We start from the raw sequence: 15,044 nt of genomic DNA on the forward strand, positions 1-15,044 counted from the left end.
ATGCAATAGCATTGATCTGTATAATAAAACAAATCCAAATAACTTTTTTTTAAGTGCCGTGCTTGTTCTAGAGATGACACTGTACTTGCAGTACGTTTGCAGCGTATAAATGATGTTATCATGTTATTGCTTTGACAAACATGGAAACTTGCACGTAACCTCATGTGTTTGTAGTGTTTATTCTTTACCTTATTTTATCTTTATTTATACAGCTTAATCTTGATACTGATAATAAAATCAGAAAGTGACAAACTAAATTTACGTGCACCAGAATGCCACGAGATAAAAATGTTCTGATAACGTTTGCGCATGCGCTTGATTGCATATTTGTCACATTCATATTCATTCATTGGGGCAACCGGTGTTAATGTGGGTAAGTTTTTATTTTTTATTTTTTATTTTTCAACATCATTGTTATTTTATTAAATTATTTATGCATACATTTATATCACACAATCTACGAAGGCAAACGCAATTTGAGGAATTAAAATAAAATTATCCATTTTTTTGTACTCGGTATTAAATATTTACTATTAGAAAGATCGCGAAATACTACTGGTACGGGTACGGGTACTCGTGGACTAAAGCTCCTGTCATACATAGCCGCGTTGCCACTGCGATTGCATGGCGTTGTTAAATTTTTCAGAGCGCCGTGATATCGCTGGAAAATTTGATATTTTTTATGAATATGGCGATGTCACGGCGTTCTCACGGCGACCTTGGCGTTCCTAAGGAGTTCAAGTTGGCGATTGTCTTCGCTCTCATGACGCTCTCGCAGCGCTTTTAATGCGAACTCAATTTGTCATCGCGCGCGCACTGCTTGTGCACTGCGCGCTTCTACGGCGTTCAAACTGCGCTGTCGGCGTGTCATTTTGCAATGTACGTGAAGTTAGCGGCCTAGCGGCCTAGCGGCCTAGCGGCGTGAAGTTAGCGGCCTAGCGGCCTAGCGGCCTAGCGGCGTGAAGTTAGCGGCCTGGCGGCCTAGCGGCCTAGCGGCGTGAAGTTGGCGGCCTAGCGGCCTAGCGGCCTAGCGGCCTGGCGGCCTAATTATTTTTTCTATTTCCAAGCAATTGTTAATGCGTTTTTTTTAAAAACAATGATAAATCAAGGTTTTGTATTCATATAGTTACATAGCGGCCTTAAATTGTTATATATTCAGAATATTTTTCTTTACCTTTTATTCTAAAACAATTTTAAATTAACTGTTTTATGCACAAATTATCACTCTGAAGCGTTTTTCAAACTTTTTTCAAAAAAGTCGATCAAGCACTTCAGCGATCTAGCGGTATAGAAGCCTGAAATTAGCGGCCTAGCGGCCTAAATTGAATCCTATTTCAAAGCATGTATACATGCATTTTCTCCTAAAACAATAACATTTTAACTGTTTTTATGCACAAATTAACACATTGAAGCGATTATCAACAGTTTTTTTCCAAAAACGTCGATAAAGCAGTCAGCTATTTCAAAGCATTAAACATGCCTGTTCTTCTTAATCAATGATATATTAACTGTTTATATGCACAAATTATCACTCTGAAGCGTTTTTCAACTTTTTTTCAAAAAAGTCGATCGTGCACTTCAGCGGCCTAGCGGCCTAGCGGCCTAGCGGCGTGAAGTTAGCGGCCTGGCGGCCTAGCGGCCTAGCGGCCTAAAATGGTATCCTATTTCAAAGCATGTATACATGCATTTTCTTCTAAAACAATGACATATTAACTGTTTTTATGCACAAATTAACACTTTGAAGCTATTAGCGATTATCAATATTTTTTTTTTAAAGCGTCGATAAAGCAGTCAGCTATTTCAAAGCATTAAACATGCCTGATCTTCTAAAACAATGATATATTTACTGCTTTATGCACAAATTATCACTCTAAAGCGTTTTTTATTTTTTTTTCAAAAAAGTTGATCGAGCACTTCAGCGGCCTAGCGGCCTAGCGGCCTAGCGGCGTGAAGTTAGCGGCCTGGCGGCCTAGCGGCCTAGCGGCCTAAAATGGTTTCCTATTTCAAAGCATGTATACATGCATTTTCTTCTAAAACAATGACATATTAACTGTTTGAATGCACAAATTAACACTTTGAAGCTATTAGCGATAATCAACATCTTTTTTTTCAAAAAAGTCGATTAAGCAGTCAGCTATTTCAAAGCATTAAACATGCCTGATCTTCTTAATCAATGATATATTTACTGTTTATATGCACAAATTATCACTCTGAAGCGTTTTTCAACTTTTTTTCAAAAAAGTCGATCGAGCACTTCAGCGGCCTAGCGGCCTAGCGGCCTAGCGGCGTGAAGTTAGCGGCCTGGCGGCCTAGCGGCCTAGCGGCCTAAAATGGTATCCTATTTCAAAGCATGTATACATGTATTTTCTTCTAAAACAATGACATATTAACTGTTTTTATGCACAAATTAACACTTTGAAGCTATTAGCGATAATCAACATCTTTTTTTTCAAAAAAGTCGATTAAGCAGTCAGCTATTTCAAAGCATTAAACATGCCTGATCTTCTTAATCAATGATATATTTACTGTTTATATGCACAAATTATCACTCTGAAGCGTTTTTCAACTTTTTTTCAAAAAAGTCGATCGTGCACTTCTGCGGCCTAGCGGCCTAGCGGCCTAGCGGCGTGAAGTTAGCGGCCTGGCGGCCTAGCGGCCTAGCGGCCTAAAATGGTATCCTATTTCAAAGCATGTATACATGTATTTTCTTCTAAAACAATGACATATTAACTGTTTTTATGCACAAATTAACACTTTGAAGCTATTAGCGATAATCAACATCTTTTTTTTTCAAAAAAGTCGATTAAGCAGTCAGCATACATGCCAATCCTTCTCAAAAATATGTTGATAATCGCCTCAGAGTGATAGTCTGTGCATAAAAACAGTTAACATATCATTTTTTTAGAAGAAAATGCATGTAGTCATGCTTTGAAATAGGATAGCATTTTAGGCCGCAAGGCCGCTAGGCCGCTAGGCCGCTAACTTCACGCCGCTAGGCCGCTAGGCCGCTGAAGTGCTTGATCGACTTTTTTTTAAAAAGTTGAAAAACGGTTCAGAGTGATAATTTGTGCATAAAAACAATAAATATATCATTGTTTTAGAAGAACATGCATGTTTAATGCTTTGAAATAGATGACTGCTTTATCGACGCTTTTGAAAAAAAAAGATGTTGATTATCGCTAATAGCTTCAAAGTGTTAATTTGTGCATAAAAACAGTTAATATGTCATGGTTTTAGAAGAAAATGCATGTATACATGCTTTGAAATAGGATACCATTTTAGGCCGCTAGGCCGCTAGGCCGCTAGGCCGCCAGGCCGCTAACTTCACGCCGCTAGGCCGCTAGGCCGCTAGGCCGCTAGGCCGCTGAAGTGCTCGATCGACTTTTTTGAAAAAAAGTTGAAAAACGCTTCAGAGTGATAATTTGTGCATATAAACAGTAAATATATCATTGATTAAGAAGATCAGGCATGTTTAATGCTTTGAAATAGCTGACTGCTTAATCGACTTTTTTGAAAAAAAAAAGATGTTGATTATCGCTAATAGCTTCAAAGTGTTAATTTGTGCATTCAAACAGTTAATATGTCATTGTTTTAGAAAAAAATGCATGTATACATGCTTTGAAATAGGAAACCATTTTAGGCCGCTAGGCCGCTAGGCCGCTAGGCCGCCAGGCCGCTAACTTCACGCCGCTAGGCCGCTAGGCCGCTGAAGTGCTCGATCAACTTTTTTGAAAAAAAAATAAAAAACGCTTTAGAGTGATAATTTGTGCATAAAACAGTAAATATATCATTGTTTTAGAAGATCAGGCATGTTTAATGCTTTGAAATAGCTGACTGCTTTATCGACGCTTTAAAAAAAAGAATATTGATAATCGCTAATAGCTTCAAAGTGTTAATTTGTGCATAAAAACAGTTAATATGTCATTGTTTTAGAAGAAAATGCATGTATACATGTTTTGAAATAGGATACCATTTTAGGCCGCTAGGCCGCTAGGCCGCTAACTTCACGCCGCTAGGCCGCTAGGCCGCTAGGCCGCTGAAGTGCACGATCGACTTTTTTGAAAAAAAGTTAAAAAACGCTTCAGAGTGATAATTTGTGCATATAAACAGTTAATATATCATTGATTAAGAAGAACAGTCATGTTTAATGCTTTGAAATAGCTGACTGCTTTATCGACGTTTTTGGAAAAAAACTGTTGATAATCGCTTCAATGTGTTAATTTGTGCATAAAAACAGTTAAAATGTTGTTGTTTTAGAAGAAAATGCATGTATACATGCTTTGAAATAGGATTCAATTTAGGCCGCTAGGCCGCTAATTTCAGGCTTCTATACCGCTAGGTCGCTGAAGTGCTTGATCGACTTTTTTGAAAAAAGTTTGAAAAACGCTTCAGAGTGATAATTTGTGCATAAAACAGTTAATTTAAAATTGTTTTAGAATAAAAGGTAAAGAAAAATATTCTGAATATATAACAATTTAAGGCCGCTATGTAACTATATGAATAAAAAACCTTGATTTATCATTGTTTTAAAAAAACGCATTAACAATTGCTTGGAAATAGAAAAAATAATTAGGCCGCCAGGCCGCTAGGCCGCTAGGCCGCCAACTTCACGCCGCTAGGCCGCTAGGCCGCCAGGCCGCTAACTTCACGCCGCTAGGCCGCTAGGCCGCTAACTTCACGCCGCTAGGCCGCTAGGCCGCTAACTTCACGTACATCATTTTGCACTGCCTACAAAAACGATATCTCCATCAGTTATCCATTTTCCATTTGCGCTCTAACAATTTGAGACAATGCTGCAATCGTCTGCCTTCGTCCAGCTATGGTCGAACCAAAAGCCTCCTACGCCTTGGGGTTCTCTTCCGTCGTTGTCTCAGAGTGAGATCCAAAGCGTCTGCATCGTCCTGGGTCTGCTGGACCTGCATATAGGCAAGCAGTAGCCCTGCTTGCTGTTGCACATTAGTCATGGTAAAATGAATGTTTACTTTCATATATGTACTCTATACACTATTGGGTTGGTTCATTGTCATGCAAACGCCGATTGACGCGGCAGAAACGCATTGGGAGAACAATAATCGCCGTAGACGATCATTGTAAGAGCGCAGTAAGAAGAAAAACTCATGGTAAGCGCGATAGGGACGCTGTGTCATCTTTGAGAACGCCGAACGATCGCCGGGCACGCGCCACCAATAACTATTGCGTTCGCCCTGCGACCTCTCTCTCTCTGCGCCCCCGCGGCGATCCTGTGGCGTTGTAGGAGACCTAAGACCTGTTTTCAATAAACAAGTTATTGATTGTCCAACTCTGCCTCGTGGATTCCAAGCTTCGCTCAAAGAAATACTTATCATCTTTCTTATCCGATCTTCTTCAAACTTTACTGAATACTCCCTTCACGATCATTGAAAGGAACGTCTTTTAAAATGATGGCTGTTTTATGCCGATAATGATGTTGTTCGTTATGTCATTGCAATATCATACAATGAACTTTGTCTTGTTTTTAAACAGACACCGGCAATGACTTAAAAGCAAAACAATGACTTGTTATCGAGATCTACTGAGCAAGAAAGACACACAGAACTGGATTAAGGCCGCCCTCGCCCTCAACATTACCAAGGAGGGTCTACAAGACTTTGTGGAGAACGTGCTGACATGCGTGCACAAAGACATATTTAGCACCGTTAGCACATCCAAGAGTCTCCCAAGCGGGGCAATATGTGCACATTGTTTTACCGAGAACGTATTAAAGTGCCCCACGCGCGGGATATGTACCAGTACTAGAATCTGCAGATTTCACAACACCCTTCAGCCTAATCCTTGTCCAAAAGGGATTTGTGAAGATGTCCGTGATGAAATTATTCAACATCACAGGTTTACTGGTCCATCTTGGAAGAACACGAACGCAGACAAATGGTGTACCAGTCCTTGGGAGATTGGCAAGTGTTTCCTGCCTCCTGATGGCTACAAGACCGTGCCCTCTATCAAAGAAAGTGACTTCAACGGCGTGCTTAGCGTGATGTTGAATTGTGCGGATTTCGAAACCAAGCTGTCGTTCAATGTTGCGACAACGACAAATTTATTGACAGAGGTATGCATATGAGGCACGTAAGTAACAACCTAATATCAAATCGCAATCGATTGAAAGTTCATAAGTAAGGTAGAACATTACAGGGTGCATCTATTTCCCGTGTACGCATTTAAAACCATTACAACCATAACAACTAGATTATGATATTGATTATTCTGTCATTCGTTTAATCTTATCACATCAACGTTAGAGTCTTAAAATGAACGTATACATGTTAACATATTGCCTGCATTTCAATTTGAGTCATGTTCAAAAATACAATATGTACAAGACATGTTTGTTATACATACCTGTAAGAGTGTATTATACTGAATGCAAACAATATATTTAAGGTAAGGGACATTGGTCGACGCGTCCGCCACTCCAACGACCAACAGATAAAGGACACGGAACTTGTAGACTTCCTGTTTAAGCTCCGAACCCTGCTAGAGGATAAAACTGAGCTGGCGAACCGACCCGAGGCACACCACGCCGTGGAACAGCTTAAAAAGGTATGAGTTTACATGCTATAGAACCAATTGAACTAGCAAACAAACTCGAGACACGAAACGTAGTGGAACATCTAAAACTGCGTTTACGTGCTAGAGAACCAAGCTTTACCAGGCTGTGTCCTTTCCGAGAGGACCGTTCCATAGCACAACACGCCGTGGACCAGCTTAAAAAGGTATGAGTTTACATGCTAGAGAACCAAGCTTTTCCAGGCTGTGTCCTTTCCGAGAGGACCGATCCGTGGCACAAGACGCCGTGGAACATCTTAAACAGGTATGACTTTACATAGTATAGGCCACAGCTGATCTAGGCAGACAAAGGAGGTACAGAAATGCTTACCTTCACCAGGTATGATATTTATCTTTAAGAACACCACTAAACTAGCGGGCCGACACAAGGCACAACATATCAACATACTGAATAAAAATGTATGAGCTTACATGCTAGTGAACAATACTAGCCGATGCACGGCACAAAATGGAACAGCAACCGGGTATGATTGTACGTGTTTGATAGATTTGGTGACTTTAAAATCGGAATATTGTAGTGTAAATTTCTTTGCAACCAAGAGGGCTAGGCCCGGTTCGACTCTTGTCGCAGATCGATTACCTAAAGCACTCGAACCGTTAGTAAGTCTTCGCCACGGTCGTTGGCACGAGATAACCATGTCATGGAAACGAGTAAGTTCGCTGTTGTTAGGCGATAAAAAATTTCACGCATGTCATCTTTTTTCTACCGTAATAAAACATTCCTTTTTTAAAATAGCCTTTGAATTATGAGATGCTTTATTTCTTGATCTGTTTTGCTTACAGCTGCAAACGGACGATTTTAAGATCAGCTCTGAAAACCAACGTGAGATGTTGAAGGAAGGTAATGAGGCTTTTACAAGCGTATTTTAACCGTTATTTGGACACGTTCCAAATACAAATATATATGTACAATATCCCAAGACATTAGGCATAGAATATTTTTTAAGGTATTCGATTAATTGATCTTGCTTAAAAAATATTATTATTTACACGCTTTAATTCTTATTTTAACGGTCATTGGCCATTGTCCCCCAAATAGTCTTGAATCTAAATATCGCATCAGTTTGATAATGCTAATATTCTGTACCAATCGTCTCGTGATAATGCTGCTGCCTTTATTGTTACCAAGTATCTTATGATGTCATTGCTACTGTCCCAAGTGGCTTTTGTTACCGCTTATTCTTATCTTCTGTGCCCAATTAAATGATTATGCTGCTACTTAACTTCTGTTTCAAGTGTTGATATACCACTGCTACTGATCTCCTATGCCAAGTCTTGTGACACTGTTGTTATTCATCTTCTGTGCCAGTTGTCTTATGAAAATGCTGCTACCCATCGTCTGCGCCAATTGCCTTAAATGCTGACATTCTCCTGTGCCAAATGTAATGACACTGTTGCTATTTATTTTGTGTACACGTTGCCTTATGATTCTGCTGCTACTTACCCTCTGTACCAAGCGTCTTGTGATACTGCTGATACTTTTCTTCTTAAAAAGAGATAGGATTCTGCTGCTTTTGATCACCTGTGCCTCAGTGTTGACTGTTCTTTCCAATATTATATGACAAGTTATATAATAATGCTTCTACACATATCCTATGCCAAATGTCTGATGATACTGCTGCTTCTTATCTCCTGTGCCAAATGTATAATGATGTTGTTGATAATTACATTTTGTACAAAATGATATGATAACTCTGATACTTATATCCTGTACAAAATGTTATATGATAAGGTTGCTACATATCGCGTGTAAAAAGTGATCTGATAGTGCTGCTGCATAGCCTCTTACCAAGTGAAGTTGCTACGGATGTTCTTTTCCAAGTGTCTAAAGCTACTGCTGGCCTGCTACTTATTTTCTGTAGCAAATGTTTAGTGACAATGATTTTATTATCGTCCGTACCACGTGTCTTGTGATAATGTTGTTTCCTCTTCTGTACAAAGTATATTATGATACTGCTGTTGCTTTTATTATGTACCAACTGTCTTGTGATAATGATGTTTCTTATCTTCTTTACCAAGTGTCTAGTTTTAATGCTTCTCATCTGCTGTATCATGTAAATTTTGATTCTGCTGCTACTTATCTTCTGTATCCAGTATCTTTTTATGCTGGTGTTACATGTCTTATGTACACTGTGCATTGTGAAGTTGCTGGTTCGTATCACCTGTACCAGGTGGCTTGTGCTACTGCTACTACTTGTCTGTTGTACCAAGTGTCTTGCGAAACTAATGGTGCTTATAGTCTGTACCAAATATCGTTTCGTACTGCTACTGCTTATATTTTGTACCATGTGTTGTATTATTGATGCTACTTCTATCCTGTACAAGGGGTCTTGTGCCATTGCTGGTACCAATTGTCTGATGAAACTGCTGCCTCTTATTTTCTAACCAAGTGTCTTCCTATAATGTGTACTCTTTGCTTACTGATACTGCTTTTACTTGTCTTCATAACGTTGTCTGTACTAAGTCACTGTCTGATAATACTGCTGCTTCTTTGGTTCTGTGCAAAATGATATACCATGTGCTGCTGTCTTTCTGCTTACAATGTGAAAAGATAGTGCAAAGTGTCTTGCAGTTAATGTCAGCTGTTTTGCTACAGTAAGAGCACACATAATGTTATGGAATTAATTGAATTAAGATAAATGATATGCACACTGCACATACGTTTACATTTTTAACTTAAATGAAACAATTCGTTGCTGTTTTTTATACATATTTCAGAAGTTGTCCCTGTATTATTTGTCATTTTTTAAGAAATAAAAAAAACAACATAAATCCACCAAAATAGTTCGATAACTAGGTTTTTGTTGTTGAATATAACTTTATGAACCAAATATATATCGATACTAAAAAACAGCAAATCTTTTACTCACGGTTCTACGAAATTCATATTCATAATTGCTTTTTCATAAATTACTCTTTGAAGCGTTTCGCTGTAATGTTTAACAAAATTGGAGCCTTGAAATGTTTAATTCTTCGATAATGAAAATCCTACAGCGAAAAATAACAATTACCAAATCACCTAATAATAAAATTTAAAACTATTATCCTTGACAGCCCATTTGACGAAATCATCCTTTAAAAGTAAAACAGCTTATATAGAGATGTGTGTTATACAGTATTTATAAATTTACAATACAAAATGGGTAATTAATTAATATTCATGAATTCAAAGTATAGAAAAAATAAAATAATTGTACATATGGCATATATGTTTGGCTTTCTAATACAATGATAAGATAACATTAATGGTTTCTGTACGTTTTTAATATTTCATTATTTTATTTACTCCAGGATTGAGACTACGTTTAACGAACCATTACAAAACCACTTTGGCCGACATGCCGATATCTCCTATTCTGGTAGAGAAGAATGCCAAACTCTCCAGGTTCTACGTGGCACCGAAAATTACGGAGAAAGATCATAGAAAACTCGACAGGATTGACAAGAAAGAACGCAGTAAAAAAAATGCAAACTTTTCAGATGTTTTCTGCAAAAACGGTCAGTTCCTCAGCAATGTTTTCCTTGTTGGTGAACCTGGCACCGGAAAATCAACATTCTCCGTAATGTGTGCCCTGGAATGGACTCAACAGTATTTACCAGCGGAGGAAAACGTTGGTATTAAAACAAGCTATGCCGACCCAGAATTCTTCAAAGAGTTTGCATTTTTGTTTCATGTCACCCTACGAGATTCAGGTAAAACTTGTGATGTAGCAGAAATGATCAAGGATCAGCTAATATGTAAAATTTACCACGAAAAGGATGTCGATGATGGCTATCAGCTATTGCAGACGGTGCTGGAAAGTGAAAAATGTTTAATCATAGCTGACGGCCTTGATGAATGGACTCATCCAGAAAATGAAAAGTGTACCTGCAAAGCGGACGAGAAAGTCACCCCTTTCCGGAACTCGGCCAACAAGGCCACACTTCTCACGACAACACGACCCTGGCGACTCTCACAGATTAGAGTACAGGATTCAAAGATCGACAAGTATCTTGAAATAGAAGGACCTGACGACCCATCACAACTAGTGAAAAATATCCTCACCATCCTAAATGAGGATACTGAGAATGAACGGACTCCAGAGGCCTTTATACGAATGGTACATGAAAAGGGTCTTACAGGTTTATTGACAGCACCTATCACACTCACCCACCTGGTGTGCCTATGGTTCGAGGGTATATCGTTGACCAATTCAAAGTGTGATATTTATGCTGGAGTGATAAACATGCTTTCATGTAGACATAGTTGTATGCGAAGGGAGCTTAAAGAGCCCAAAATTAAACTGCCACATGTATTAACGGTTCATGAATGCTTTAGACAAAATCCGACAATATACCTTGAGCTAGCAAAGTTGGCATACGTTACTTTGTTTTCAGGGTGCCGAGAATCGTCTGTTGTTTTCAGCAGCGATACGGTTTACGCTACATTAGACAAACAGCAGGTTGAGTTTGCATTGAAGTCGGGTCTACTCACGGAGAAAAAATCCAACTCATATAGCAGGAGATCATCTCATTTTACATTCTTTCATAAAACACTTCAAGAGTTTTTAGCGGCTCTTCATTTATGCGTTAATGGAGACGACTACAATCAGCTATCAAGCAAGTACGAATCAGATAATAAACAATATATCTTGGGAGATGTTTCTCAGGTTTTTATTTACATTTGTGGAATGAAGCCCGAGCTCGGTGTTCAAATGTCTTCATGGATCAATAATTCTATACCACAATGTGGAATGAAGCCAGCGATCAAAGTTTTAATGTCTATGTGGTCCAGTTTTTCTCCACCACACAGCTCCCGTTGCTTTATACCCTACGACAATCCCTTCAGGGAAGAGGTACCAATACCCGAAGACACGGAGCTACTTCAGGACATGATTGTTTCCGGGTACCTTGAATCCCAGGCGAACAACTATGATGACACCCCGCTCACTCTCAAGCACTTTGTGTTCTGTGGAAGGGTAAATGTCAGTGTGTTAAAAAAGCTGATTCGGATAAACATTAACCGAATTCAGACACTACTCTTTGATGCTAGAATAAATAGTGAGGTAAATCTACATGAGTTGATCACATCTTCCTCAGACTCCCTAAAAGCAGTTGATATGTTACACTGTGTTGGGCAGTATGACCTGTCCCAGTGTCACAGGCTGGAATATCTGAGTATATGTGGAGACGATACTACATGTTTGCAGGTTGATACATCACATATAACAACATGTAGATTACAATTCGTATCATCGGATGTCGAATTAAACATATTTAGTTTATTTAAACACAATATAATGTGGAGTAAACTAAAACATCTTGTTTTAGACGACGTTAAGAATATACAGTTAATGTGCGATACACTTCCAAGTCTTCCCCATTTACAAAACTTTAAAATACAATACACAGATCTAGGTGAGCTCCACCTCCTCCCTCCAGCCTCCATTTGCCATATTGAACTAGTGTGTGTGACAATGACATCGGAAGCGGTGCGGAGACTAATGGATATGATGGAGAACATACCACACACCGTAGAATGTGTGATGGATTACTGCATGCTGAAACCAGACCGTGAGTTGGAAAACATCCGAGAGCATATTGTCAGTTCGACGTTGTTCAATATTGAAAAATTTGCAATCTTCCAAGTGCAAGTGAACAGCTTGGGTTTTTTTGACCCATTCTCTAGCATCCGAAGGCTTGTGGACAGTTTGGAGTCATTCAATCTTGACGAATTTGAGGACGTTCGAGAGCAAGAAGACAGCTCGGCGTCATTCAATCTTGACGAATTTGAGGACATTCGAGAGCAAGAAAACAGCTCGGCGTCATTCGATATTGATGATTTTGAAGACATTCGAGAGCAAGAAGACAGCTCGGCGTCATTCGATCTTGACGAATTTGAGGACATTCGAGAGCAAGAAGACAGCTCGGCGTCATTTGATCTTGGCGAATTTGAGGACATTCGAGAGCAAGAAGACAGCTCGGCGTCATTCGATCTTGACGAATTTGACGAAATTCAAGAGCCAATGGACAATTTGAAGTTATGTTATGTCCCATTCGAAGACATCCGTCAGGTTTTGAACTATTCGGCGATATTCAATCTTAAAGAATTAGAAGCCATCCGAGAACAAGTGGAAACTTCAACGTTATACCATCTTAGACCATTTGTACACATCCGATACCTGGTCGACAGAACAGCGTCACGTTATCGTGACGCGTTAAGGGACATCCAAGAGCAAGTCGCGGACAGGCGAAGGCCATTTATTATTGACACGTTTGAGGACACCCGAGAGATAGTGAACAGCCCGGCGTCATTTAATCTTAATGCATTTGACATTATGTATCGAGTGTTTAGATTAATGTACACTAAAATGTAAACAATAAGTTAAAACAGCATCGATTAGGGCATGATATTGGATGAAAATGAAACACAGTGAAGAAATTGCCAGTAGATCCCATTCTTATTTTAAAAAATAAGGTTATCTGTTACTTTTACACGAAAAGCATTTTAAACAATTAATATTTGTATGCAATCTTCGCACGACGAGGATCGTACCCGGGCTTGGCTTGACCGAAAGTCAAAGTCCTCGGACCTGGGGGACCGTGGTTTCAATTGACTGATGCATAAATTGATCATAACACTGCAGCTTTTTTATTCTATAACAAAGATATACATCTTATTTGCAATAGCCTATTATTTAAATTTCAGTTGGTTTTAATTCGTTAATGATATGTAAATTAGCAGTTTCAATGTTAAAAATAATCAAAAACTGACATCGCTCAATATTTATAGACTGAGGAACACAACTCTCAACACATACACACTAATAATGAATATGAATGGACTGCTTCTTAAGATGAAGCATTGTTATAAGGAAAAGACCATCTAAGTCGGCTTTATGTATATGGCTTAAAATCATATTAAAGGAAAGATAAGAAATGTTAATGATTTTAACTGCGATCTTGATATCGAAGCAATAAACGTTAAAACAGCATACAACACACCACATCTTTTCGAATTAATGGCGGATTCATATATCGTTATGAGGTAATGACCACCTAGGTCAGCTTATTTTGTATAACTGAGAATATAAATTAAAGGCTGGTCAAGAAATGTTAAATTCATTGTCATCGATTTTGATTTTGAGTCAAGATGTGCAAACGTGGCATGCCTCCCAACGTTTTTTTTTGGCCTATATTTGTTCGTTATAACTATGGACTCATGTAAGGCATAGCGGAGCAGAATCGATCCATGCCCGTGATTAATCATCCATTAATTACGTGCATCACTAAACAAGAGCCGTCGTAAGACAGCGCGCTCGACTACGCTGCTTTGACTTAGAAGTAAATACAATAACGATGCAATATTACCAAGTTAGGTCTCTTTATGTGAAACCCAACTAAAATTATTCGATACATAAGGTGACTTTGATGCTGCCCTCCCACCAGCCCGCCCGAACAATGACGCAAGTCATTCAAATAACTTGATTTCCCATTATTAAAATGTGGTTAAGAATATACATATATGCCTTTCACCAGAAATAAAAAAAAATAAAAAATCAAGGGCCATAATTTGTATTTAGGGTAAAATGGAATTATGCTTCTTGGTGTAAGATGGTCGTAAATAATTTTGAATTTTATTAAGTGCATTGAATGAACGGTAGAGAAGTTTTTTTTATTAAAATCCCAACTTGCCCTTAACTTTTACTTGCCTAAAACTTTAACCTAAGTTAATCAGGGGCCATTACTTGTATTAAGGATATGAAGTTATGTAACCTCATTGGGTAACGGTCCTGGACAATTGTGTGAAGTATTAAGTCAATTGAATGAAGGGTATAGAAGTAATTAATAAATATCCCAACCTGCCCTTAAACTTTAACCTAAGTTCCATAGTCAACCAGGGGCCATAATTTGTATAAAAGATAATATGGAGTTGTCTAACCTCATTATGTGATGGCTCTGAACAACTGTGTGAAGTATTAAGTCAATAGAATGAAGGGTATTGGAGTTTTAAGTGAAAATGCCAACTTGCCCTAAAACTTTAACCTGCCCTAAAACTTTAACCTAAGTCAATCAGGGGCCATAACTTGTATTACGGATAATATGGGGTTTTGTAACCTCATTGTGTGATGATCTTAAACAACTGTGTGAAGTATTAAGTCAATTGAATGAAGGGTATTGGACTTATAAGTGAAAATCCCAACTTGCCCTAAAACTTTAACCGGACGCCGACGCCGGGGCGAGTAGTATAGCCCACCTATTCTTCGAATAGTCAAGCTAAAAATGGTCTTCTTCAAAATATGTTCTTGCATAGACAATTAATAAAATCATAATTCATTTTTGGAAGTCCATTGGTAACAAGAATTTCAATTTTGAAAACTCCCGCAAACTTTTGTAAAGTTTACATCTGAGGATGTGAGTATGTTGCTCCAGTAATGGGACATATAAGTTTAATGAAGAAATAA

General features: G+C 38.5%; 1 protein-coding gene across 1 annotated transcript; it reads left to right on the forward strand.

Annotated features, from left to right (window-relative positions):
- Positions 1-5,530: 5,530 nt before the first annotated feature.
- LOC128230797 (uncharacterized) lies at positions 5,531-15,040 on the forward strand. The gene is made up of 4 exons (XM_052943238.1): positions 5,531-6,082; positions 6,415-6,573; positions 7,384-7,441; positions 9,892-15,040. Exons 1-4 carry the CDS (start codon positions 5,531-5,533, stop codon positions 12,954-12,956), a joined length of 3,834 nt encoding a protein of 1,277 aa, XP_052799198.1. The 3' UTR covers positions 12,957-15,040.
- Positions 15,041-15,044: the final 4 nt, after the last annotated feature.

Source organism: Mya arenaria, chromosome 4 (genome assembly GCF_026914265.1).
Source record: "Mya arenaria isolate MELC-2E11 chromosome 4, ASM2691426v1".
Lineage (NCBI taxonomy): Eukaryota > Metazoa > Mollusca > Bivalvia > Myida > Myidae > Mya > Mya arenaria.

What these genes read in the sequence shown, in the direction of transcription:
- LOC128230797 (XM_052943238.1), top strand. Translation starts at nt 5,531, where the DNA reads ATGACTTGTTATCGAGATCTACTGAGCAAGAAAGACACACAGAACTGG. An exon ending in CGACAAATTTATTGACAGAG is followed by an intron (nt 6,083 to 6,414) that starts GTATGCATATGA and finishes AATATATTTAAG; the next exon opens with GTAAGGGACATTGGTCGACG. An exon ending in ACGTGAGATGTTGAAGGAAG is followed by an intron (nt 7,442 to 9,891) that starts GTAATGAGGCTT and finishes TATTTACTCCAG; the next exon opens with GATTGAGACTACGTTTAACG.